The sequence below is a fragment of the Rutilus rutilus genome, assembly GCF_951802725.1.
Source record: "Rutilus rutilus genome assembly, chromosome: 8".
Taxonomy (NCBI): Eukaryota; Metazoa; Chordata; class Actinopteri; order Cypriniformes; family Leuciscidae; genus Rutilus; species Rutilus rutilus.
The window spans coordinates 1711619-1735637 of NC_140222.1; the positions used below are offsets into that span (position 1 = coordinate 1711619).

The 24019-nt window shown below is 36.9% G+C and overlaps 3 protein-coding genes across 5 annotated transcripts in view; 1 reads left to right on the forward strand and 2 right to left on the reverse strand.

Moving 5' to 3' along the window:
• Positions 1-1263: 1263 nt before the first annotated feature.
• On the reverse strand, positions 1264-11571 carry cept1b (choline/ethanolamine phosphotransferase 1b). 2 transcript variants are annotated; one of them, XM_084417198.1, is made up of 10 exons: positions 11399-11571; positions 9824-9936; positions 8765-9171; positions 8488-8635; positions 8143-8284; positions 5607-5691; positions 4477-4608; positions 4230-4388; positions 2749-2874; positions 1264-1644 (listed from the first exon to the last, which is right to left on the reverse strand). In XM_084417198.1, exons 3-10 carry the CDS (start codon positions 9086-9088, stop codon positions 1540-1542), a joined length of 1221 nt encoding a protein of 406 aa, XP_084273324.1. In that variant the 5' UTR covers positions 9089-9171; positions 9824-9936; positions 11399-11571; the 3' UTR covers positions 1264-1539. The 2 variants fall into 2 exon arrangements, with proteins under 2 accessions (XP_084273324.1, XP_084273325.1); XM_084417199.1 differs by lacking the exon at positions 5607-5691 and adding an exon at positions 5909-5993 and having other exon boundaries at positions 1392-1644.
• Positions 11572-12583: 1012 nt separating this feature from the next.
• On the forward strand, positions 12584-23405 carry stk38b (serine/threonine kinase 38b). Its single transcript, XM_084416586.1, has 13 exons — positions 12584-12897; positions 13670-13840; positions 14906-14957; positions 15900-16022; positions 16143-16226; positions 16446-16569; positions 17376-17530; positions 17659-17761; positions 19671-19732; positions 19811-19928; positions 20660-20879; positions 21186-21280; positions 21746-23405. Exons 2-13 carry the CDS (start codon positions 13710-13712, stop codon positions 21889-21891), a joined length of 1413 nt encoding a protein of 470 aa, XP_084272712.1. The 5' UTR covers positions 12584-12897; positions 13670-13709; the 3' UTR covers positions 21892-23405.
• Positions 23406-23703: 298 nt separating this feature from the next.
• kctd20 (potassium channel tetramerization domain containing 20) overlaps positions 23704-24019 on the reverse strand; it is a 6606-nt gene continuing 6290 nt past the window's right edge. For both annotated transcript variants that reach the window (XR_014628264.1, XM_084416587.1), the window contains one exon: positions 23704-24019. This exon is cut by the window's right edge. The gene's annotated coding sequence lies outside the window, so the exon portion shown is untranslated.

Genomic DNA, 24019 nt, shown 5'->3' on the forward strand with positions numbered 1-24019 from the left:
AAACCAGTTCCTCAACTATCAGAGTATAATCATCTGCAAATAAAAGAGCATTCATTTGAACATTAATAACATCAATTGCACAAACTATCGCAAAAGTCATTTAAACTTGTTTTCGGGGTGGCAGCATCGAGCTGTTCCTACAAACTACGATTTATCGTTTACTTTATTTATTTTTTATTCATATTATTCGCCTGAGAGGGACATTTAGAAATAAAGAATTCAGGAAAACAACCAGATCAACATGCAAAGTTCAAAACTTTTCCAAGTCATAATATTTAAGGCAACTGTTATGTGAAACATTCAGAAGTGAAAAACCAACACTAATCAGTTAACAGTTCGGTTCATGATCTGACACGACTGTTACATACTTTGGGTTTAAACATCGTCAGCAATGAACGTTAGTGATGAATTATCATACAAACGAACGTCTTGAATATTAACATCTGATTCAAGAAATCCAACATACAATCTCAGATTAAATAATTTAACGGCAAAAGCTCGTTATTCAGGAGGTCGACGACGCAAGTGCATTAAAATGTCTTTTCGAGAACTTTCCGAGACCGCAAATAGATTCATAATGCAGAATGAAGCAAAGTAAAACAGGGTGAATCTCACGACTTCTGTCCAGGTCGGATTTTTAGCCCCTAAATCAAAAGAAATAAATAAGAAATTAGATTTTGGATTTAACAAATGAGGCGTATTTACTAGGACTATTACCATTTTATTTACACTTTAAGCTCAATTCTATTGCAAAAAAAATGGTAAATTTTATTTAAATTGTACATTTTTAAGGACACATAATGGCAGTATGTATTGTACTCAATTTAATTCATACTGACAGTGATATTTTAATTGTTTGTCCATACAGGATGCTCGTATTACTGAATTACAGTAATGGGAATTTATTTATGTAAGGAAAATGTCATTCACAACTTTTTCAATTCTCTTGAACAATATAATTTCTTACGTCTTTCTTTTAATTTTATTGTGAAACACTGAGAAGGAAACTGTGTTTGTGCGATTCACCCAGCAGGCACAGCGTGACACACGATTTTTGTGAAATCTCTCATTCGGGGCCGAATCTAAAAATCTAAATCTGAACAAAACATCTTTCAGAGAAACACCTGAACGGAGCGACGTCTTCCTGCAACGATCAACGGTCAGCGTTTATTGGAGCGTAGGGGTGCAATAACACAAAATACAGTCGTACATAAACAACGAGGGCGAATCATCATCATTATTATTATTATTATTATTATTATTAGCAGCGATGAAATCATTATTGATCTAATCCAATTTAAGCGCAGCGTTAAAACGATAATACGGACCCAGACGGCACCGATGCATCATGGGTAATCCGAACGTTTCAACATCTTCTTAAAATAATCATCTAAAGAAAAGTGACTTGGTGAAGTTCGTTCATTCATTTATTTGTTCGTTCATTCACTGGCGATGAAGAACTGCATTATTCTAAGTGCAGAATGGTTTAAATAAGTCTCAGACGAGAAACAGTAGCAGGATGAAAGTGCATGAGGAAGGTCAGAGGTCACTCGGCTTGATTTTGAAGACGCAGATGCGCAGGTGAGACGCAATCTCGTTGCAGACGCTCACGCAGTAGCGCACCAGATCGAAGAGAGAGAGAATCTGATGGACACACACAGTAAAGAGCGATTAGCAGACGTGACGAGCAGTGTTGGGTGTAACTCAATACAAGTAACTTGAGTTGTAATCAGATTACTTTTTCAAGTAACTAGTAAAGTAACGCATTACTTTTTCAATTTACATCAAAATATCGAAGTTACTTTTTCAAATAAGTAACCAGTAACTCAATACAAGTAACTTTAGTTACGTAATCAGATGACTTTTTCAAGTAACTAGTAATGTAACATTACTTTTTCAATTTACATCAAAATATCTAAGTTACTTTTTCAAATAAGTAACCAGTAACTCAATACAAGTAACTTGAGTTACGTAATCAGATGACTTTTTCAAGTAACTAGTAATGTAACATTCCTTTTTCAATTTACATCAAAATATCTAAGTTACTTTTTCAAATAAAGTAACCAGTAACTCATACGTAATCAGATTACTTTTTCAAGTAACTAGTAAAGTAACGCATTACTTTTTCAATTTACATCAAAATATCTAAGTTACTTTTTCAAATAAGTAACGCTAGTTACTTTTTCACATTTATTGATTAACAGCTCTCATGTTGAGAGAAATAAAGTGAAGAGGTGTTGTGTGTGTGTGTAAACATGATGGTTATTTTAGTTCTAGACTAAATGTGAACATGCATTTACTCGTCTCACTTGCACGAAAACATTCAGTATTTCTAATATATAATGTATATCTAATTCAAACATACTAATAAGCAAAAATTACTTATAAGAGAATAAATAAGAGTGTTGAACTTCCTTCTCCTGTCTCCTATTGTTTTTTAATCCAGAACAGCAGCAGCTGAAAGGTTTGTTTGAACAGCGCCCTCTACTGTACAGGAGTAAATATGCATTTCCTTTTTCATGCATTTCACTTTTGGTGTGAAAGGGCCTTAACATTTGCCAAAAACAGAACTTCTTTGTTGCTATTAAAAAACAAGCAAGCCCAGCCCAGGTGAGGGAAAAGTAACGCAATTAGTTACTTTTTTGGGGAGTAACGCAATATTTGAATGCATTACTTCTAAGAGTACGTTTCCCCAACACTGTTTGTGACGAGTGACTTCAGTCCACGTTCGAGACCATGTGATCTTACCAGAGAAATCCACAACACCAGATATTCGTCGATGAAGCTGTTGAAGTACTGATCGAGAAACAACAGGCCAGGGCCCAGAAACGCCACGTCGTGAAGATGCATCTCACTCTTGGTCATGTGAGCCACCTGCAGTTCAAGTGAAGTACAACAGAAAACACTGAAATAACACTCAAAAGCTATTATAGAATCTACTACAACAACACTGAGTTGTCACTCGCCACTAGCGTATTGGTTTGCATACATTTGCAGAACCAGGGTATATAGAGGAATCATGGAGTTCAATTTAATACCTTTAAGACTCTTTCCGTACATTTTAAGACCTCATCGCCACTTCAAGTTTTAACCGTTACATCGGCGACACTTTAACTAACATTTACTATATATTGATTGTAAGTTAACACAACTAAACAGTCTTAGTTGGTGATAACTCCTTATCAATGCAACATAATTCAGAAGGGACAAATTAATACAATTCTTTGGACAAATATACATAATGAAAAGATGATACAAAATGTAATACCTTGGAAAATGGCATTTAATACTTTTTAAAGGCCTTAATTTTTTTTTCTAAATTGATTTATAAACTTTTAATACTTGTTAAATACATAAATATGAGCATTGGATAAAGCCAAAGCCAAAATTATTGTTTGATTTTGTTGACATAATAGAGTTAAAGGTTTTTACTGAATTTCTCTTTTCATCACTCCATAAAGCAGAAAAAAAAACTGTCAAAAGCCAGAAAAAAATACATTTTCACCATTTTCACAAGAGTTATTAAAAATGTTGTAAAATTTCAAACCAAATATATATGAACAAACCCCTCAGTAAAATTCATCAGGATATAGATAGGAATAAAACTGTAAGTTTTGGTGTGTGTAAGTGCTTCTGAAGTGCAGAACAAAACTCATTTTGAGAAAACGGCCGTTAAAGATACAGATGCAAATAGATAAAGTCCAATAAAATAAACACTTAAAAGTGTATTTTGCATGTTTTCATTCCACTAGTCTGGAAAAAGAAAACACTTTATGAAAAGCCAAATAGCCCAAAATCTCAAAATTTACCAGTGCATGAAATAAAATATACACACAAATATATTAGCCTGTAATGTCTTGCATTCAGTGTATATAATATTGTTATCAAATTAATATAAATTCTTTTAAATATTAAAGTTTTTTGAATAATTGATTATAAATACAAATATACATTTACGATGTACATACATTATATATCATTTACATTATGAATTTGTATTAATATATGAATTACATAAAAAATTACTAATTGCAATGCAAATATAACATTACATTTCAAAGTATTTATTAAATAAATTATATTAATATTTATTAAAAATAATGTATTAATACTATATATTATTATCAAATTAATGTGCATTATTTTAAATATTTTCATTATTTGTATGATTTATTCTTTTATATATATATGAATTCTACAATAACACTGAGTGGAGGTCTTTCACTCACCACTAATTTATTGGTGATTTTGGCCGATACGAAGCCGAAGGCCAGAATATACAGACACGGATGTTTCTCGAAGAGCAGGACGGATGATTTTTTATAAATCATCATAGCGAGGATGATAACAGAGCCGATGTGCAGGACGGGAGACAGAACACTCGTACCCTGAAACACACACACACACCGATGAAGTGACAAGACATGTCATATAATAATGCAGGTCAGAAATACAGTGTATAGCTCAGGTACGTACCGCTATCGTGGAGCCGTTCTTGCCCACGCCGCCTGTAAATATGACTCGGAAGTAATTGGTACAGGTGAAAACCGCCCCGATAAACGTGCAAAGTGCTGGAATTATTTTCATTTGGATGTTTATGACGGGAATCTGTTGAATGCAAGAGAATGAGAAACAGTTCAGTTCAAAAAGCTTAAATATATCATATAATAATATACATTATTATTATATAATACCTTATTTTAAAGAATTATTTATATCGTTTTTAATCTATAATTTACATTATGTAATTATTAATATATTCTTTTATAATATATATAGAATTTACAGTTTATATAGACATTATACTTTACATTGTTATTTATTATTAATATATTCTTTTATATTATAATATTAAGTATAGAATTTATGTACATATATTTTAATTTACATTGTTATTTATTAATATAATTTTTTAAAATATTAAATACATAGTTCATGCACATACATTATAATTTACATTATATAATGTATCATTAATATATTCATAAAAAATATTAAATATAGTTTATGTACTTAAATAATAAATATGCATTATGTAATTTATTATTTTATAATATTAAATATATAGAATTTATGTATGCACATTATAATTTAAATATTGTAATTTATTAGTATACTAAATTATAATATTAAATATATAGTTTATACACACATTATATAATTAATATTAATTTATAATAAATGTATATCTTTTGTACTTAAATCATAATACATTCGCATTATGTAATTTATTATTTTATAATATAGAATTTGTACATTCATTATAATTTACATCATAATTTATTATTAACTATTTAAATTACACACTGTATTCTGTAATACACACTGTAATACACAAAGTATATTAAATAAATGCAACTATATGTATTTACTATTTAAATACATTATACAGTATAATGCAAATATATTATTATCATTATTATTATTATTATGAATATACCACATTATTTAAAAGACAAAGATATGACAATAATGTGCAAGCTAACTGTTATACGAGACTGATCAAATTGTTGTTATTTCTGGTTAGCACACACAGCTCAAGTTATTATGTTATATTATGTTATTATGTTATAATCATAAACAGATTCAGCGCGTGAGTGAATTACCCGAGACTGCCAGAAAGCCGATCCGCCAACAGCAGCCAGTAAATACATGAGAATTATGAAGATCTGCACTTCTGTAACATCAATGCTGAGCGGAGGAGAGAGCCATGTTAGAGCAAACACACACACACACACACACACACACACACACACACACGCGCTGATCACAGCAGGATTGGCTTCTGTTATCACAGATATATGATCTGAAGTGATTGGATCTGAACTGGAATCAATGGTGAGGTTCATTAGTGTTTCAGGAAGCTGATTGGCTCGCGTTTGATTGGCCGTTCGGCGCTGGATTTTACCGTTTCGTTCCAAAACGTGGGCCCGACCGTAGCCGTAAACATCTGCAACAACACTAGACAGATCTGCAGTTCTGTAACATCAAATCTGCCCATGGGACAGTGACAAAACAGGCTTCAGACATCGTCTATTACTGACATTAAACATGCAAAATCACTTCCAAGACCCACTTCAGAAGCACTTACACACACCAAAACTTACAGTTTTATTCCTGTCTATATCCTGATGAATTTTACTGAGGGGTTTGTTCATATATATTTGGCTTGAAATTTTACAACATTTTTAATAACTCTTGTGAAAATGGTGAAAAATGTTTTTTTCCTGTATTTTCTGAGTGATCAAAAGAGAAGAGTTATTAAAAAAAATTCATTTTCAAGCCAAATATATATGAACAAACCCCAGTCTATAGGAGAAAAACATTAATAATTTATACTTCCCAGATGATTGATTACATTAAGAATCACAGACGTTTTTTTGTATTACAAGTTTTCTGAAATGTTCTGTTTAAATATGCAAATAAGGCATTAGGTCAAGGTCAAGGTCACTTTATTTGTCAATTTCTTCACATATACCAGACTTACAAAGAAATCGAAATTGCATTTCTCACTAATCAACCCACGGTAAAATATAGATAGAAATAAATAAAATACACACAATTTTTTAAGAAAAACAAAATACTTAAAAACCACTACAGCAGAGAGAAAACTTCCTGTATTCTAGAAAATAGTAAAATATTTCTATATACAAGAATTAGCAGCAACCCAGGTTTTTAAAAGTATAATGAGATGCAAAATGTAGAATTTATCTAATTAACTATGCATACATTTGCAGAACATAAATATGAACATTGGATAAAGCCAGGCTCATAATTCTTGTCTGATTTTGTGGACTTATTAGAGTTAAAGGTTTTTACAGAGGGGATTTTGAGTTTCTCTTTTCATCATTTTTCACCATTTTCACAAGAGTTATTAAAAATGTTGTACAATTTCAAGCCAAATATATATGAACAAACCCCTCAGTAAAATTCATCAGGATATAGACAGGAATAAAACTGTAAGTTTTGGTGTGTGTAAGTGCTTCTGAAGTGCAGAACAAAACTCATTTAGAGAAAACGGGCGTTAAAGATAAAGATGCAAATAGATAAAGTCCAATAAAATAAACACTTTAAAGTGTGTTTTGCATATTTTCATATCACTAGTCTGGAAAAAGAATATATATATATATATATATATATATATGTGTGTGTGTGTGTGTGTGTGTGTGTGTGTGTGTATATATTTATGTTTGCCTGTAGTCTTGCCTTAACGCAGTGGTTCTCAATTCCAGTCCTCGTGACCCACTGCTCTGCACATTTTGTATGTCTCTCTTATCTGACACACTCAGTTCAGTTCATGGAGTCTCTCCTAATGAGCTGATGATCTGGTTCAGGTGTGTTACATAAGGGAGACATACAAAATGTGCAGAGCAGCGGGTCCTGAGGACTGGAATTGAGAACCACTGCCTCAACGAAAGGTGCGTCCACATTAGCAGAATTTCATGTGCAAAAAAAGATTAACTGTCTTTTATGAAACCATTGCAAAATCTGTGCAGGGAAATCTTTCACTTTCATGCAAAAATATCAATAGCATTTATTCCTATTAAAATGACTGTATTTCTCCTGCGAAAATTCTCCAAATTTGAAATTTGCCGCTTCTTAACACCAAAATAAACCATAATATTAGCGCTGCACGATATTGAAGAAAAATGCGAAAACTCATTAAATAAAGCGATATTCGATATGATAATGCTTAAAGTGTGTAAAATAAACTTAAATTATCTTTAAAATATGTTTCACATTCTTTTTGTGACAGTAAAACATCCCTAAACTTCTGACAGTGAACATCAGTGTTTTACTGTATATAAGAAGAGTTATTGTAACATCAGTGGGTTCAGGGGTTCAGGTTATCCTACATTAGAGTTATTCAACAACAGAAACTGAATAATCAAATGTAAAAATAAACACTGCTTTGTTTTCACTTATGAATTACACATATACTGATTCTTATTAAAGCTACAAAAGTTATTCAGCCGAGAGCAGCGAGTGATTTTCTCTTTGTCTTTTGTTCCCCAGTTATTGCAAGCCATTGAGATATGCATATCGCGATATATACATCTGCAATATTTGGATATATTGTGCAGCCCTGCATAAAATTTAATTTTGCATCTGTGGATTTGCATGGATGGATGTTCTACTCACATGCCGAAGCGCAGTGTGCCGGAGACGTAGGTCTGCCAGTGGGCGCAATAAAACATGAACATGCCAGCGAAACAGCAGAAGAACATCCAGTCTGGGTGAGAGCCCAGTTGAACCGCTATACTGGTTCCCAACACCACAAACACTGGGAGAAACACAGCGTTAATACACACTACACTGCAGAAGTCAAGGGAATTATTCACACAGGACACGTTACTAGGGCTGGGTATCGATTCAGATGTTCCAATTCGATTCGATTTCGATTCCCAATTCAATTTTATATATATATAAATCTCAAATCCTATATTTATAAGAAAGAACAGTGAAGTAAAAGTGTGCACTGGTCACCTGTGGAGAGCGAATCGCAGCCGTGGTCGAACAGCTCCCCCAGTGGTGAACTGCTGTTAGTGCGTCTGGCCTGTTTCCCATCGATGGCGTCCAACGACTGATACACGAACAGGCCCACGGCACACAGGAGGTACGTCCAGAGAGGAGCCTGAACGCGTGCCATTAAAGGGACAGTTCACCCAAAAATGAAAATTTGCCAATAATTTACTCTCCCCCTTTAAAAATGTATTTATCGTCCGAATTTACAGTTTTTACGCAAGTGCGATTGCGTCGGTACCTGTTCGGTTGCAGTTGGGCAGTAATACACCAGCACCAGTGTTGTGAAGATGTTGGTCGCCAGGCCGACGATGGTGATGAGGTTGGGCGCAATCCAGGGTGGCATTCTGCCGACAAGCCACTCCCAGTAGCGTTGCATTATGGGTTCGAGTAGCGAGCGTCCCGAACTGCTGTAGCGATGCTCCTCTAAACGCTTCAGCTGGTGGCGTGACAGAACCGGCGCCGGCAGCTCGACCAGTCGCCGCAGGGCGCTAGGAGCGAACCAGCACGACGAATCCACGCCACGTCCCCGCTCGCGGCTACTGGCCCCGCCCCGCCCACTCATCGCTCTCAGCCAATCACAGCCCGAGTCTGAGCCTGACTCCGCCCACTGCGCGCCCGCAGAGCCACAGCAGGATGGATAGGCACCTTCAAACAGATAAGTTAATTTAATAATGATAACTATGGCTGCTAGCAGTTTAAATGAAATCGCAAAGGCTGCGACAATTTTTTGTGTGCAGCTTGTCAGTGACGTACGGCTCAGTAAACGCTGCTCACTCTGAAAGCACTGCGAGTTTGAGTCACTTATAACGTGCATTTGAAAAAGCAACACGCGTCAAACATCTTTCCAAACATGAGACGTATTTATGAACCTCTTGTCCAACAAAAGACAACATTTAATAACATGCCTTTACTCCAAACTCACTTCATAAGGACAGCTGAGCTCCTCCTTCTGTGAGATGATGAGCTTCTGACACAGAATAAGGCAGTTATGTATTTATTAGTCATGTTTAATCAAGGCGTTTCAATCTTCTGTTTATTCAGATACAGCGATTTCCTGGAATGATGTGTTATTGTACTCCAGCGTGTGTGTTTGTGTGTGTGTGTGTGAGTGTGTGTGAGACGCCCTCTGGTGTTCAGATGGAGCAGCATTTACTACCGATCAGCCGCTGCATTGAAAAGCTGCGCATAAAATAATCGCAGTCTTTGCCAGATCGCATGCGGTTTCATTGCGATTATTCGTGCAGCCCTACTGAAAACACCACCACAGAATTTTATAAAGAAATGCAAATAATTTCACCTGTTCACCAATCGTGAGTTGGTAGACGCCAACAGGCCACGCCCCCAAACAAAAGCCTCTCGAGCGCGCGTCACGCCAGCCAACAGCGGTGCACTTCCTGATCCTCACTGCCGCTACGAAACAGAACAAAAACACTTGTCAAATGTTCAGGATAGTATTTTAAACACTGGCTTATGGAAACTTTAAAAAACTTTTTTTTTTTTATAAAAAAAATAAAAAAGTTATGGAAGCTTGTTTCCGCCACAAAATAAAACATTTTAAAAGATAATTGCGACTTTTTATCTCACAATTGCGAGTTCACAGATATAAAGTCAGAATTGCGTGAAATAAAGTCGCAATTGCATGTTCTAAAGTCAGAATTGCGAGATATTAAGTCAGAATTGTTTAAAAATAAAGTCGCAATTGCGTGTTATAAAGTCAGAATTGCGAGATATAAAGGCAGAATTCTGAGAAATAAAGTCTTCCGTCTGACTTTTTTTCACGCAATTCTGACTTTATAACACATAATTGCGAGTTTATATCAAAACGTTTTGTTTTTATCTCACAATTCTGACTTTATAAACACGCAATTCTGACTTTATTTCTCAGAATTGCGACTTTATATCTCGCAATTGTGACTTTATTTCTCAGAATTGTGACTTTATTTCTCACTTGTGACTTTTATTTCTGTGACTTCTTTTTCTTGAGAAAAAAAGTCACAATTCTGACTTCATATCTCACAATTCTGAGAAAAAAAGTCACAATTCTGACTTCATATATCGCAATTGTGAGAAAAAAAGTCGCAATTATTATTATTTATTTATTATTCAGTGGCGGAAACAAGCTTCCATACAAGTAACAATTCTGACGGGAAAAAAGGTCAGAATTGCGAGATGTAATAACGCGAGATTTTTCCTCAGAATTGTAAGATACAAACTTGATATTGCGATTTATAAAGTCTGAGATATAAACTCGCAATTCTGAGGGGAATTTTTTTTTTTTTTTTTTTTTTATTCTATGGCGGAAATAAGCTTCCATACTTACGCAATGATTTACAGTAGGACATTTACTATTTGGAAAATACGACAGCAAAACTCTTAAGAAACATGAGCTATTTTAAGAGTTTACCAGGGTACCTATGAATACAAATCGGAGTAAAATTACAGACAAACCCATATACACACTATAACAAGAACTAAGATTTCACTCATTAAAATTGACTACAATAAACACGTAAATACCATGGTACACAAATATGGTCATTCTGCAGTACCATGGTATTCTTCTGAAGCGTCTTGTAAATAACTTGGCATATGGTATTACGCTCTGATACCATGGTACTTCTTAAAGAGTTGTCATGCTACCGAAACCGGAATAATAATGATGGATATTAGTATGTTAATTAAGCTCATTATTATGCACAGTGAATGTTTAATCTGTCTGCATGCTTCAGCGATTCCGGGATTAACGGGTCAAATCGCTGATATATCTCAGTGTCACCGGGGGTCTCGGGTCCGGTGAATAAGGTTCAGGGTTCGAGTCCCGGTCCAGTTCGATGTTTATTCGATCTTTTAATCTTCCGATCGCATAACTCACCCACTAACTTCAGATAAACTCTAGATTCGGAGAAATGCACGATCTATCCGTTCGGCCCGGTGGGATCCTGATGTTTCGAGTCTGGTGTCGGTTCCGCCGGTCCCGGTCCGGTTAGCGCGAACTGCTGCTAGTCCAACACCGGTCACTTCCGGTGCAGGTCCACAAGATGCGTCAAAGAGTGTCGTAGATGCGAAGAACTGCGCAGGCGCAGAGGTGATTCTAGATAGTCGTAGAGGCGCAGCCAGCGCGCAGGACGAGCACTGAAGAAGAATCGCCTAATTAAATTAAACTACTTTGGAAGTTTTATTATTATTATTTTATTTTTTTATTGCATTTTAATAAGAACAAAACATAATTTACAAACAGGAGGACATATAACCATACTGTACATGTCAGGGGTAAACAAAAGGGGGAAAAACGAAGAAATAAAGAGAAAAATATGGGAATTTTACAGAAAAAAACTTGTACCTATTAAACAGTTGTTTTAAAAAAGTTGGTTATTTTTCTAAATATATTTTAACATCAATTTTAAATTGTTCAAAATGTGGAATTTTTCTTTCCATTTGACTTTATCAATATAGTAACGGGCAAGTATAATAATTAAACTACTTTCGGAAGTTGCCAGATTTAAGCGCAGTTTTTGCATTTCAATTATTACATGTTTAAACAACAATTGCTGAGTTTTTCACGGAAACTTACACATTGGAATCTCTATTTATGGTTTTGATTTGTTTCAAAATGTATTGATTTGTAATATATTATAGTATATAATTATAGTTTTTGATTATCGTACTACATTTTAATGACAAAAACAAACAAATACATAAATAAATAAATAAATGTAATAATTATTCTTTATATTTACTACGTTTTTAAAGTTACATTTAGATACATATCAGATATTTTAAAAATTAGATTAAATGTATTAAAGTATTTTTAGAGTGCGAAAATCTCTCTCTCTCTCTCTCTCTCTCTCTCAATTCAATTCAATTCAGAATGTTCTTTTTTGACATGACAACTGTTACAATGTATTGCCAAAGCATTCTAAGAACAGTTTAGAATTCTCTCTCTGTGTGTGTGTGTGTGTGTGTGTGTGTGTGTGTGTGTGTGTGTGTGTGTGTGTGAGAGAGTGTGTGTCTGCGTATCTCTCTCTCTCTCTCTCTCTCTCTCTCTCTCTCTTTCTTTAGGGGTGGAGCGTCATTTCATTTCTTCTCATCTCTTTCTGGTGAAATCGTCATCACATCAGACTGACAAACACAGAAGAGTTGCATGTTTATTGTCACTGGATGAAGTTCCGTCCAGATAAACACAAACGCGTTTCTGCGTTCCGCTTTTAGTTCAGCGTGTCTATAAAACTCGTACATTTCTCCCGTTTTTTCCCCCGTTTCTTTCTTTTTTGGGGGGGGAGTCGCTTCATGTCTGTTTGCCAAGAGACAACGTGTCGAGGGAAATATCGTCCTTCAACAGCCATAGAAAAACTCTGAGGAACTTTACATCAGGTTGGTGCAGCTTTTCAGACTTTTATTTCGTTTTGAACGATAAGTTTAACGTGTTCGGTGGAACGCTCGCCGCTGACGTCACGAGTTTGGCCCCGCCCCCTTATGCCATAATTATATGTTCTGAACTTCTGCAAGTATGGCATTATAAAACACATGCATGTTTCACTTTATCTATGCGCACTTTCTTATGTGGTAGAAGCAGTTTGGTATGTCCACAGCCATTTTGTTTTAAAACGTTTGAAATGTTGTTGTATTTATTTTCTTATATTTTTATATTTAAATTTTTCATGAAAAATCAGTACATTTTGTAATTGCACTTCATTTACAGTGCTATTAAGCTCAAAGTAAAAGTACATTATTTTTTTATTAATATTTTTTGCTTCATTGTTAACATGTCGGTTAAATAATAATTGGTTAAAAAAATAATAATAGCACTATTGTTCCTGAAACTGAGTCTGAATTTCCTCTCTTAAACGTCTCTATGTTTGCGCTTTAGACCACAGACTGTCTGAACAACTTCTGCCAAATGTTTTTATGGTCACATTTGTTCTTTTCCACTGTCTGTCTCACTGACACAGAGCCACAGACAGGCTGAACTTCAGTACGAGTTATAATTATACCATGAGCAAAAGCTGATATTGTAATAGTGGCCTAGAAGTGTTGTTGTACCACGGTAATACCTTGTGTTTTGGTATCCTCAGTGTAATGTGACTGCAGCGCTAGAGTTTGTTGTGTTTGTTCCAGCTCATGTTGTGTTTGTAAACACCTGCAGATCTACATCCCAACCTGTTCCAGAACAGCAGCCGGTAACCATGGCGACCCGAGGCCACGCCTCCAGCTCGTTAATGAGCAACCACACGAAGGAGCGGGTGACCATGGCCAAGGTCACTCTGGAGAACTTCTACAGCAACCTCATATCCCAACACGAGGAGCGCGAAATGAGGTATAAACACACAGGAACTTAGTAAAGAACTTCTGATTCTCAACGGCGTATCAAATCACACTTAAAATGATGGTATTATAGAGCCAAGACTCCAAAACTCTGATCTGAAGAATGTACTCAGACACCTTCAACATTTCTCACATTATCACAGTTTATTCGCTATAGTTTAGAAAATGGTAATAAAATATGAGCAGAACTCAGTTGATATTTGACTGGTTTAGTCCATCCTTCTGTTAGACTGTCTCACACATGAATTATGTTGAATATCTGTCAGCTGTTAAATTTAACTACACAATTAGATAACACCAGTTTAGCTCAACCAATCACCAAGCAATGCTTCATTGTGTTCAGTCTGTGTGTAAAAAGAGCATTAGCAATTAAAGAAAACACACTTCAGCAAAACATGATCAGCTCAAAGTGTCCCAATCATTTCTGCTCCCAAATGTGTATATATGTCACTGGTAGTCACTGGATGAAGAGTTTTTGGGTGTAATATGTCACAGTTTACTTTATTTTGCTCTCCTCACTCACATAAATGAACTATAGTGTCCTGATCACACTAGAGAAAAAAAATCAACAATGATCTCTGGTGTCTGAATAATGTTTGTTTTGACTGTATAATGAAGAAAGGTTGAGTCTCCATTGGCACGTACAGCGGCTGAGAAGTGTTGGTTCTTGAGGCTGTTTGCGTTGTTGTTCATTAGCGCTCTGCTAACCATCCGAAGCGTTTGTGAAGTCGTGTTCTGCTCCGCCAGTCGAGCGTGTCGCTACATCATTCCTCTGTGGTGAAACACTCTTCCTGTGTTGCTTATTTACACAGTGTTTTATAACATTAAGAGCTCTGTGCTGAAGTTGACACAACATGTATGTCTGAGCCAGAGTTATTATCCTTAATCAAAACATTCAAATCATTTTTGGTTAATTGAAATATAGCCAAAATACACAGTGTGCTCTGGTGTACACGACACATGTTGACAGTTAAAGTACAGCATTACTGCAGAAAGATTATGAGGAGTGTGCTGATGTGGTTCTTGCGTCTCGTAATCTAGAACGTTCTGTTGACAGGCAGCAAAAACTGGAGAAAGTGATGGACGAGGAAGGACTGCCTGATGAAGAGGTAACAAACACACACACTAACGGCCCGTTCACACCAAGAACACTAACGATAAATATAACGATAACTATATTAGTGTTCACACCAGCGGACGATAACCATAACGATAACTATATTAGTGTTCACAACCAACGGACGATAACTATAACGATAACTATTGGCTCCACACCAGTGGACGATAACTATAACGATAACTATATTAGTGTTCACACCAGCGAACGATAACTATAACGATAACTATATTAGTGTTCACAACCAACGGACGATAACTATAACGATAACTATTAGCTCCACACCAGCGGACGATAACTATAACGATAACTATATTAGTGTCCACACCAGCGGACGATAACTATAACGATAACTATTAGCTCCACACCAGCGGACGATAACTATAACGATAACTATATTAGTGTTCACACCAGCGGACGATAACCATAACGATAACTATATTAGTGTTCACAACCAACGGACGATAATTATAACGATAACTATTAGCTCCACACCAGCGGACGATAACTATAACGATAACTATATTAGTGTTCACACCAGCGAACGATAACTATAACGATAACTATATTAGTGTTCACAACCAACGGACGATAACTATAACGATAACTATTAGCTCCACACCAGCGGACGATAACTATAACGATAACTATTAGCTCCACACCAGCGGACGATAACTATAACGATAACTATATTAGTGTTCACAACCAGCGGACGATAACTATAACGATAACTATTAGCTCCACACCAGCGGACGATAACTATTCCAACGATATCATTTCTCTGTGTATTTATCGTTATTGTTGTGGTGTGGACATCACTATTCTCTTTAACGAACAATTATTAAAGCTTTATAGTTATCGTTACAGTTATCGTTCTTGGTGTGAATGGGCCTCGAGTATATAAATATTCGCAAATGCTTGTGTTGCGTTCCAGAAGCGAGTGCGGCGCTCCCAGCACGCTCGTAAAGAGACCGAGTTCCTCCGTCTGAAGAGAACCAGACTGGGTCTGGACGACTTCGAGTCTCTGAAGGTGATTGGACGAGGAGCGTTCGGAGAGGTGATTATGATAATGAGCGCAAACGACACACTAACGAATGTCTGTGTGTGTGTGTGTGTGTGTGTGTGTGTGTGTGTGTGTGTGTTATACGCAAATCAAATGTGTTTCTGATGTCCACAGGTGCGTCTAGTTCAGAAGAAAGACACAGGTCACGTTTACGCCATGAAGATCCTTCGCAAAGCCGACATGCTGCAGAAAGAGCAGGTGACGCCTAATTATTTTATTAAAAACAGTTTTTGTTGTTTTATTATAGAATTTTATTTTATTTTGTCTGTTTTTCTTTTTTAATTACTTTATTTGGTTATTTGATTTTTTTTTTGTCATTTGTTATTATAAAAAAAATATATATATATATATATATATATATATATTATTAATTTAATTATTCAATTTCATTCAATTTTATTTTATTTCCTGTCCCAGGTGGGTCATATCCGGGCGGAGCGGGACATCTTGGTTCAGGCAGACAGTCTGTGGGTGGTGAAAATGTTCTACAGTTTTCAGGATAAACTGAATCTTTACTTGCTGATGGAGTTCCTGCCGGGAGGTGTGTGTGATGAACTTCACATGTGTCTTCATGTTTACTCCACTTCATATTGAAAATCAACTGGAAATTTTATGTTTTTAGACTTTTCTTCAGGACCTTTTGAATGATTCATTGAACTGACTCAAAAGAACTATTCGAGTTGATTCTTTTCAGAGAATCAGTACAGATTCGTTTGTGAGAATCATCAGTCAAATTGTGCTTTTGATGCTTAAAGGAGTCGTTCACTTCAGAACTAGAATTTCCTGATAATTTACTCTCCCGCACGTCATCCAAGATATCCATGTCTTTCTGTCTTCAGTTGAAAAGAAATGAAGGTTTTAGAGGAACACATTCCAGGATGTTTCTCCATATAGAGACTTCAATGGGGTCCAACGGGTCGAAGGTCCAGATGTGAGTTTCAGTGCAGCTTCAAAGTCTCTTCACGATCCAGCCGAGGAATAAGAGTCTTATCTAGACAAACCAGCCGACATTTTATTACAAAATAGACATTTATATACTTTTAACCACAAATGCTCGTCTTGCACTAGCTGTGATGCGCCACGATCGTGTCGAGACTTTGAAGCTGCACTGAAACTCACATCTGGACCTTCGACCCGTTGGACCCCATTGAAGACACTATATGGAGGAAAATCCTGGAATGTTTTCCTCTAAAACCTTCATTTCTTTTTGACTGAAGAAAGAAAGACATGAACATCTTGGATGACGTGGAGGAGAGTAAATTATCAGGAAATTCAAATTCTGAAGTGAACGACTCCTTTACCCACGTGGAATACCAAAGGCGACTCAAACTCTTCTCGGTCCTCCAGGTGACATGATGACGCTGCTGATGAAGAAAGACACCCTGACGGAGGAGGAGACGCAGTTCTACGTGGCCGAGACGGTTCTGGCCATCGACTTCATCCATCAGCTGGGCTTCATACACCGAGACATCAAACCCGACAACCTGTTACTGGACTCCAAGGTCTTAGGAACAGGACGTGACTCAATAAACCTCTTCCTGTGTGGCTTCTGCTTTTGCTGGACTTCTCTGTCAGCGAGGCCTTTGATTGGCTGTTTCATCAGATGTGTGTGTTTGTGTGTGTGTTTCAGGGTCACGTCAAACTGTCTGATTTCGGCTTGTGCACGGGCCTCAAAAAAGCGCATCGGACCGAGTTTTACCGCAACCTGAACCACAGCAAATCTAACGACCTCAGTGAGTGATGAGCGATTCGATCACAAATATGCCGAACATAATTAATATTCATGTTCATATTTGAATATACTCTGTGAATAATTAATGTCCACACCAGCGGACGATAACTATAACGATAACTATATTAGTGTTCACACCAGCGGACGATAACTATAACGATAACTATATTAGTGTTCACACCAGCGGACGATAACTATAACGATAACTATATTAGTGTTCACACCAGCGGACGATAACTATAACGATAACTATATTAGTGTCCACACCAGCAGACGATAACTATAACGATAACTATATTAGTGTTCACACCAGCGGACGATAACTATAACGATAACTATATTAGTGTCCACACCAGCAGACGATGACTATAACGATAACTATATTAGTGTTCACACCAGCGGACGATAACTATAACGATACCTATATTAGTGTCCACACCAGCGGACGATAACTATAACGATAACTATATTAGCGTTCACACCAGCGGACGATAACTATAACGATAACTATATTAGTGTTCACACCAGCGGACGATAACTATAACGATAACTATATTAGTGTCCACACCAGCAGACGATAACTATAACGATAACTATATTAGTGTTCACACCAGCGGACGATAACTATAACGATAACTATATTAGTGTCCACACCAGCAGACGATGACTATAACGATAACTATATTAGTGTTCACACCAGCGGACGATAACTATAACGATACCTATATTAGTGTCCACACCAGCGGACGATAACTATAACGATAACTATATTAGCTCCACACCAGCGGACGATAACTATAACGATAACTATATTAGCTCCACATCAGCGGACGATAACTATAACGATAACTATATTAGTGTCCACACCAGCGGACGATGACTATAACGATAACTATGTTAGTGTTCACACCAGCGGACGATAACTATAACGATAACTATATTAGTGTCCACACCAGCAGACGATGACTATAACGATAACTATATTAGTGTTCACACCAGCGGACGATAACTATAACGATAACTATATTAGCGTTCATACCAGTGGACGATAACTATAACGATAACTATATTAGCTCCACACCAGCGGACGATAACTATAACGATAACTATATTAGTATTCACACCAGCGGACGATAACTATAACGATAACTATATTAGTGTCCACACCAGCGGACGATGACTATAACGATAACTATATTAGTGTTCACACCAGCGGACGATAACTATAACGATAACTATATTAGTGTCCACACCAGCAGACGATGACTATAACGATAACTATATTAGTGTTCACACCAGCGGACGATAACTATAACGATAACTATATTAGCGTTCACACCAGTGGACGATAACTATAACGATAACTATATTAGCTCCACACCAGCGGACGATAACTATAACGATAACTATATTAGTGTTCACATCAGCGGACGATAACTATAACGATAACTATATTAGTGTTCACACCAGCGGACGATAACTATAACGATAACTATATTAGTATTCACACCAGCGGACGATAACTATAACGATAACTATATTAGTGTTCACACCAGCGGACGATAACTATAACGATAACTATATTAGTGTTCACACCAGCGGACGATAACTATAACGATGACTGTAATGCTTACTATATTACAGCGGACGATAGTTTTCTGTTTCTTCTAAGCACGCGCTGCAGTTTTGTCGTTCGTCACTTTAAATGCTCGAGCTCTTGTGATGGATTCTGATTTGCTGTCCATGTTTTTATCGTTCATCTGCTGGAAAAAAATCATTCTGAAAGTGATTCCAACGATATCGTTCCTCTGTAGTTATCGTCATTGTAATGGTGTGGACATCACCATTCTCTTTAACTTATGAATAATATAGGTTCAAAATATTGATAATTCACATGTTTTTTCTCGTAGCGTTTCAGCACATGAACTCCAAGAGGAAGGCGGAGACATGGAAGAGAAACCGGAGGCAGCTGGTCAGTGATAACGCCAGATTCGTTAGTTCGTTCACAACACACAGGAAGTGATGCGTTATGTTGCTCCTCCTCTTTCAGGCCTTCTCCACCGTGGGAACGCCGGACTACATCGCTCCCGAGGTCTTCATGCAGACAGGATACAACAAGCTCTGCGATTGGTGGAGCCTGGGTGTTATCATGTACGAGATGCTGATTGGTAAGAAGCGAATGATATGCAAATGAGGCCGTGTCATTATAGAGCGTGATCAAGCCCTCTCTCTCTCTTGAATCCAACACTGAAGTGACTTAAACTGCAGTTCATCCACAGGCCACTAGAGGCTGGCTGCAGAAGAGAGTCAATCCCATAGACCCGCATGTTAATATACCCAACTTTACAGCAGAAACACGTTTACAGTCTGGGGCAGAAAGTGGTTTTGGTCTATATAGCTAATTTTGGATTTTTTTCACAACTCATCCGTTTAAATGATATTAAGCCTTAAAGTTCTGCATAATTAAGGGCGTGGCCACTTGAGTGACAGGTGGATTGCCGCTGATGTCACTACTAGCCGTTTGTCTGCTGTCTGTTAGTGTCACGTCACCTCGTGCCTCGCCGCACATTTTCGTTTTTCCGGGAGTGATGCTGCCAAGATGGCGACGGCCGGCTCCGCCCACTTTGGGCTTCAGAAACGCTCTTCAGAAACACTACGGGTGACTGAATAGGCAGTTGCTTATTATCATTTAAAGAGACATGCACCGAAATGGGTCGCTGTGAACAGAGCTGTTTTTGAGGAGGTAAAAAGGGTGTTGTTTTACACAACCATTGAGGAATTTTAACCAAAGTATGTTACAAACTTTACATGAAGAACCTAAAGAATCATACCAACTTGTGGAAAATGGGCATCCGATGACCCATGTAATGTAAAACATATAAAATGGCTGTTGTTGCAGGCTACCCGCCGTTCTGCTCAGAGACTCCTCAGGAGACGTATAAGAAGGTGATGAGCTGGAAGGAGACGCTGGTGTTTCCCCCGGAGGTGCCGATCTCAGAGCGAGCGAAAGAGCTGATCCTGCGCTTCTGCTGCGAGGCCGATCACCGCATCGGCGCGGCCGGCGTCGACGACATCAAGAGGAACGGCTTCTTCGAGGGCGTCGACTACGATCACATCAGGTCTGGCTTCGTAACCGGTTTTTAACCACTCTGAATCAACATGCACCAATGCTATAATCATTTGTTAACAAGTATTCATTAGGCTACTTCAATGAGCTCATTGTTTCTGCATTAAATTACATTGTTTAAATTAGTAAATTTTTCGCTAACTGCGACAGTTTCCTCTGATAACAGATCACTGTAAACTGTAATGTGGACTCATGCACTTTCTGTAAAGCTGCTTTGTAATGATGTGTATTGTGAAAAGCGCTGTACAAATAAACGGTGAGGATTTGATCTAACGAGGGTTTCGCGACTCGTTCGCAGGGAGAGACCTGCGGCGATCCCGATCGAGATCAAAAGCATCGACGACACGTCGAACTTCGACGAGTTTCCGGAGTCGGACATCCTGCAGCCGCCAAGTAAGATACAAATGTTCTCATTTATAACTCGCAATTCTGACTTTATATCATTTTTTTTTTTATTGTGAGATATAAAGTCGCAATTGCTAGTTATAAAGTCCAGTTCTAAGAAAAAAAAGACTGACTTTTTTCCTCAGAATTGCATGTTTATATCTCACAATTCTGACTTTATTATTATTGCATGTTATAAAGTCAGAATTGCATTTTTTTAATTCTGTTGCGGAAACAAGCTGCCATCGCAAATAAACATGAATGAACATCAGAAGGAATGTTGACCATCAATCAGGGTTTCAACCGTGGAAAAACTTCAATAAAACAGCTTGAGTCACATTCGTCATGAAAACAAGTTTATAATATGAATAAATAACGTTATATATATCCAAATGAACTGATTTATTCGTAAGCTTGTAAATGATAATCGTACTGAAGTTTGTCAGTGCTGAAGTGTTCTGTTGCTGTGTCGAGGTCCGGCGGTGGCGAGCAACCATCATCACCCGGAGTCGGACTACAAGAACAAGGACTGGGTTTTCGTCAACTACACCTACAAGCGCTTCGAGGGTCTGACGGCCAGAGGAGCCATCCCGTCCTACATGAAGAGCGGGAAACGATGAGGATAAACCACCAAAACTATCATTTCTACCCAAAACACTATACCAAAGAACACACTTCCACACTTCTGCAATGCTGGATATTTCAACTGCTTCATTTACACGTTTTTATTTATGCTTTTCTGCCATCAGAACTTTTTGTGGGTGAGTTTTGGCAGATGTAATACCAAAAATCCACATATATAAACGCTTCATTTGTAGCTCTTAAGTGCGGTGGGTATTTAAAGCTTTATATAGAGGGTATTATGCATTGACGTCACTTTCCCGCGGGAACACACTCCCTCAGCCGGACTGAGTGGCAGAGGAGCTGCTGTGTGACTGGATTTAATAGGAAAAACTGCGAAAATGCCAGTAAAACAAACGATTATCAGTTTAAACTAAAGGTTGGACTCGATATAGTGTTCATTACAACTTACCAAAGATCCAGTGATCGTGGATATTGACATGCAGCAGGAATCGTGTTTCCTTACGTTTATATGAGCCTGATTTCGATGCCGAGGAAATACATAAAGCAAATTTGCCTGTGAACACTTTATATAAATACAATATAGGTCTAAATCCGGGTGATCACTTATATCAATGTTATATATATCATCATATCGTTCAGCCTTAAATCTTGTGTAGTTTTTTTGTCAGTGTTTATTTAAAAACATCCAATTATGCGGCATATACGATGGTAAATATTTAATTGATGAGTTGTCGATACAATATATACTATATAGGGTATGATTTTACCCCTAAATGCAGCATATTATTGACACAAAATGAAAACTGTAAACCCACCTTTCTCTGCCTGGATCCAATTTCTATGAGTTACAGCGATCCATTTGCTTCTCTGTTCTGTAGCTTTAAGCGGTATGTAAAAATATACCTCAGATTTCTTGTCAAATCCAGTTGTACAGTCAATCTCACAGCTCTTTGCCAGTTTTAGATGTGTTTTGTGTGTTTTTCGCGGCATTCACGCTAAAATAATGTGCCACTCAGTGCGCGTAACCGTAGTCGCTGAGCCCACGGTGACGTCACACACATACCCTCCCTCAGCGAAGACAAATCACTCTATCATGCAGTTTATTTTGAATTATAATGACAAATTATGGGTGCAGCCCCATTGATGCAGTAGTTTTAGTATGATATTGATGCTGTTTGTTTGAAGCTTTGCTGTATTTTTATGTGCATCAGATTTGACTGTCAAAGGTACGAGCGGAGGGTCACGTGACACGTGCCTTAATAAGCTTTACGAGCGAATGTTTTACTGGTGTCGGTACGATTGATTAAATGTCAATTTAACGGTAGTTTCCTGGAAAATATTTCCAGACTTCTTTTTATATATAACTTTACAGCATGCAGTGCATCGTTAAATATTTTTATATTGATATTTAACCGTCTTTTATTTTGTAATGACAGACGTTTGACGTGTGTGTGTTTATATCTTCAGTATCGATATCTTCTCTTCATGTCCAAAAATGCATTTAAAGTTTACAAATATAAACAATAAAAGTTACATGCCTTTTGATTAACTTCTTACATTTTTTGGGTGAATTAACAAAGATAAAAAACTAGTCATGAAAGATACTTTAATAACATTTGCAGTCAAAAGTTTGGAATAATTAGGATTCTTGAGCACCATTTATTGTGAAATGTTTCTCGATCATCAAATCATAATATTAGAGTGATTTCTGAAGGATCATGTGACACTGAAGACTGGAGTAATGATGCTGAAAATTCAGCTTTGATCACAGGAATAAATTACATTTTAAAATATATTAAAATAGAAAACAGTTATTTTTAATTGTCAAAATATTTCTTTCTTTTTTTAACGGCATTTCTGATCAAATAAATGCAGCCTAGGTGAGCAGAACAAAAAAAAACAACATAAAAAAACGTATTTATACCACACTTGACTGTACATGCATTCATTGAACAGATGCTTTTATTCAAAACCTCTTACAAATGATATAAAACGCTTGAAAAGTTTGCTTTATAATTGGTTTACCTGATATTAGCTGATAGATTATTACATTAATCTACTGTATCTTGTACTGTACCATCATCATCTTGACACTAGATGGCGCTGACAGACAGAAAATCCTCCTGTCACTCACAAAATGAAGCTTAAAGTCCCCCTTGTTGT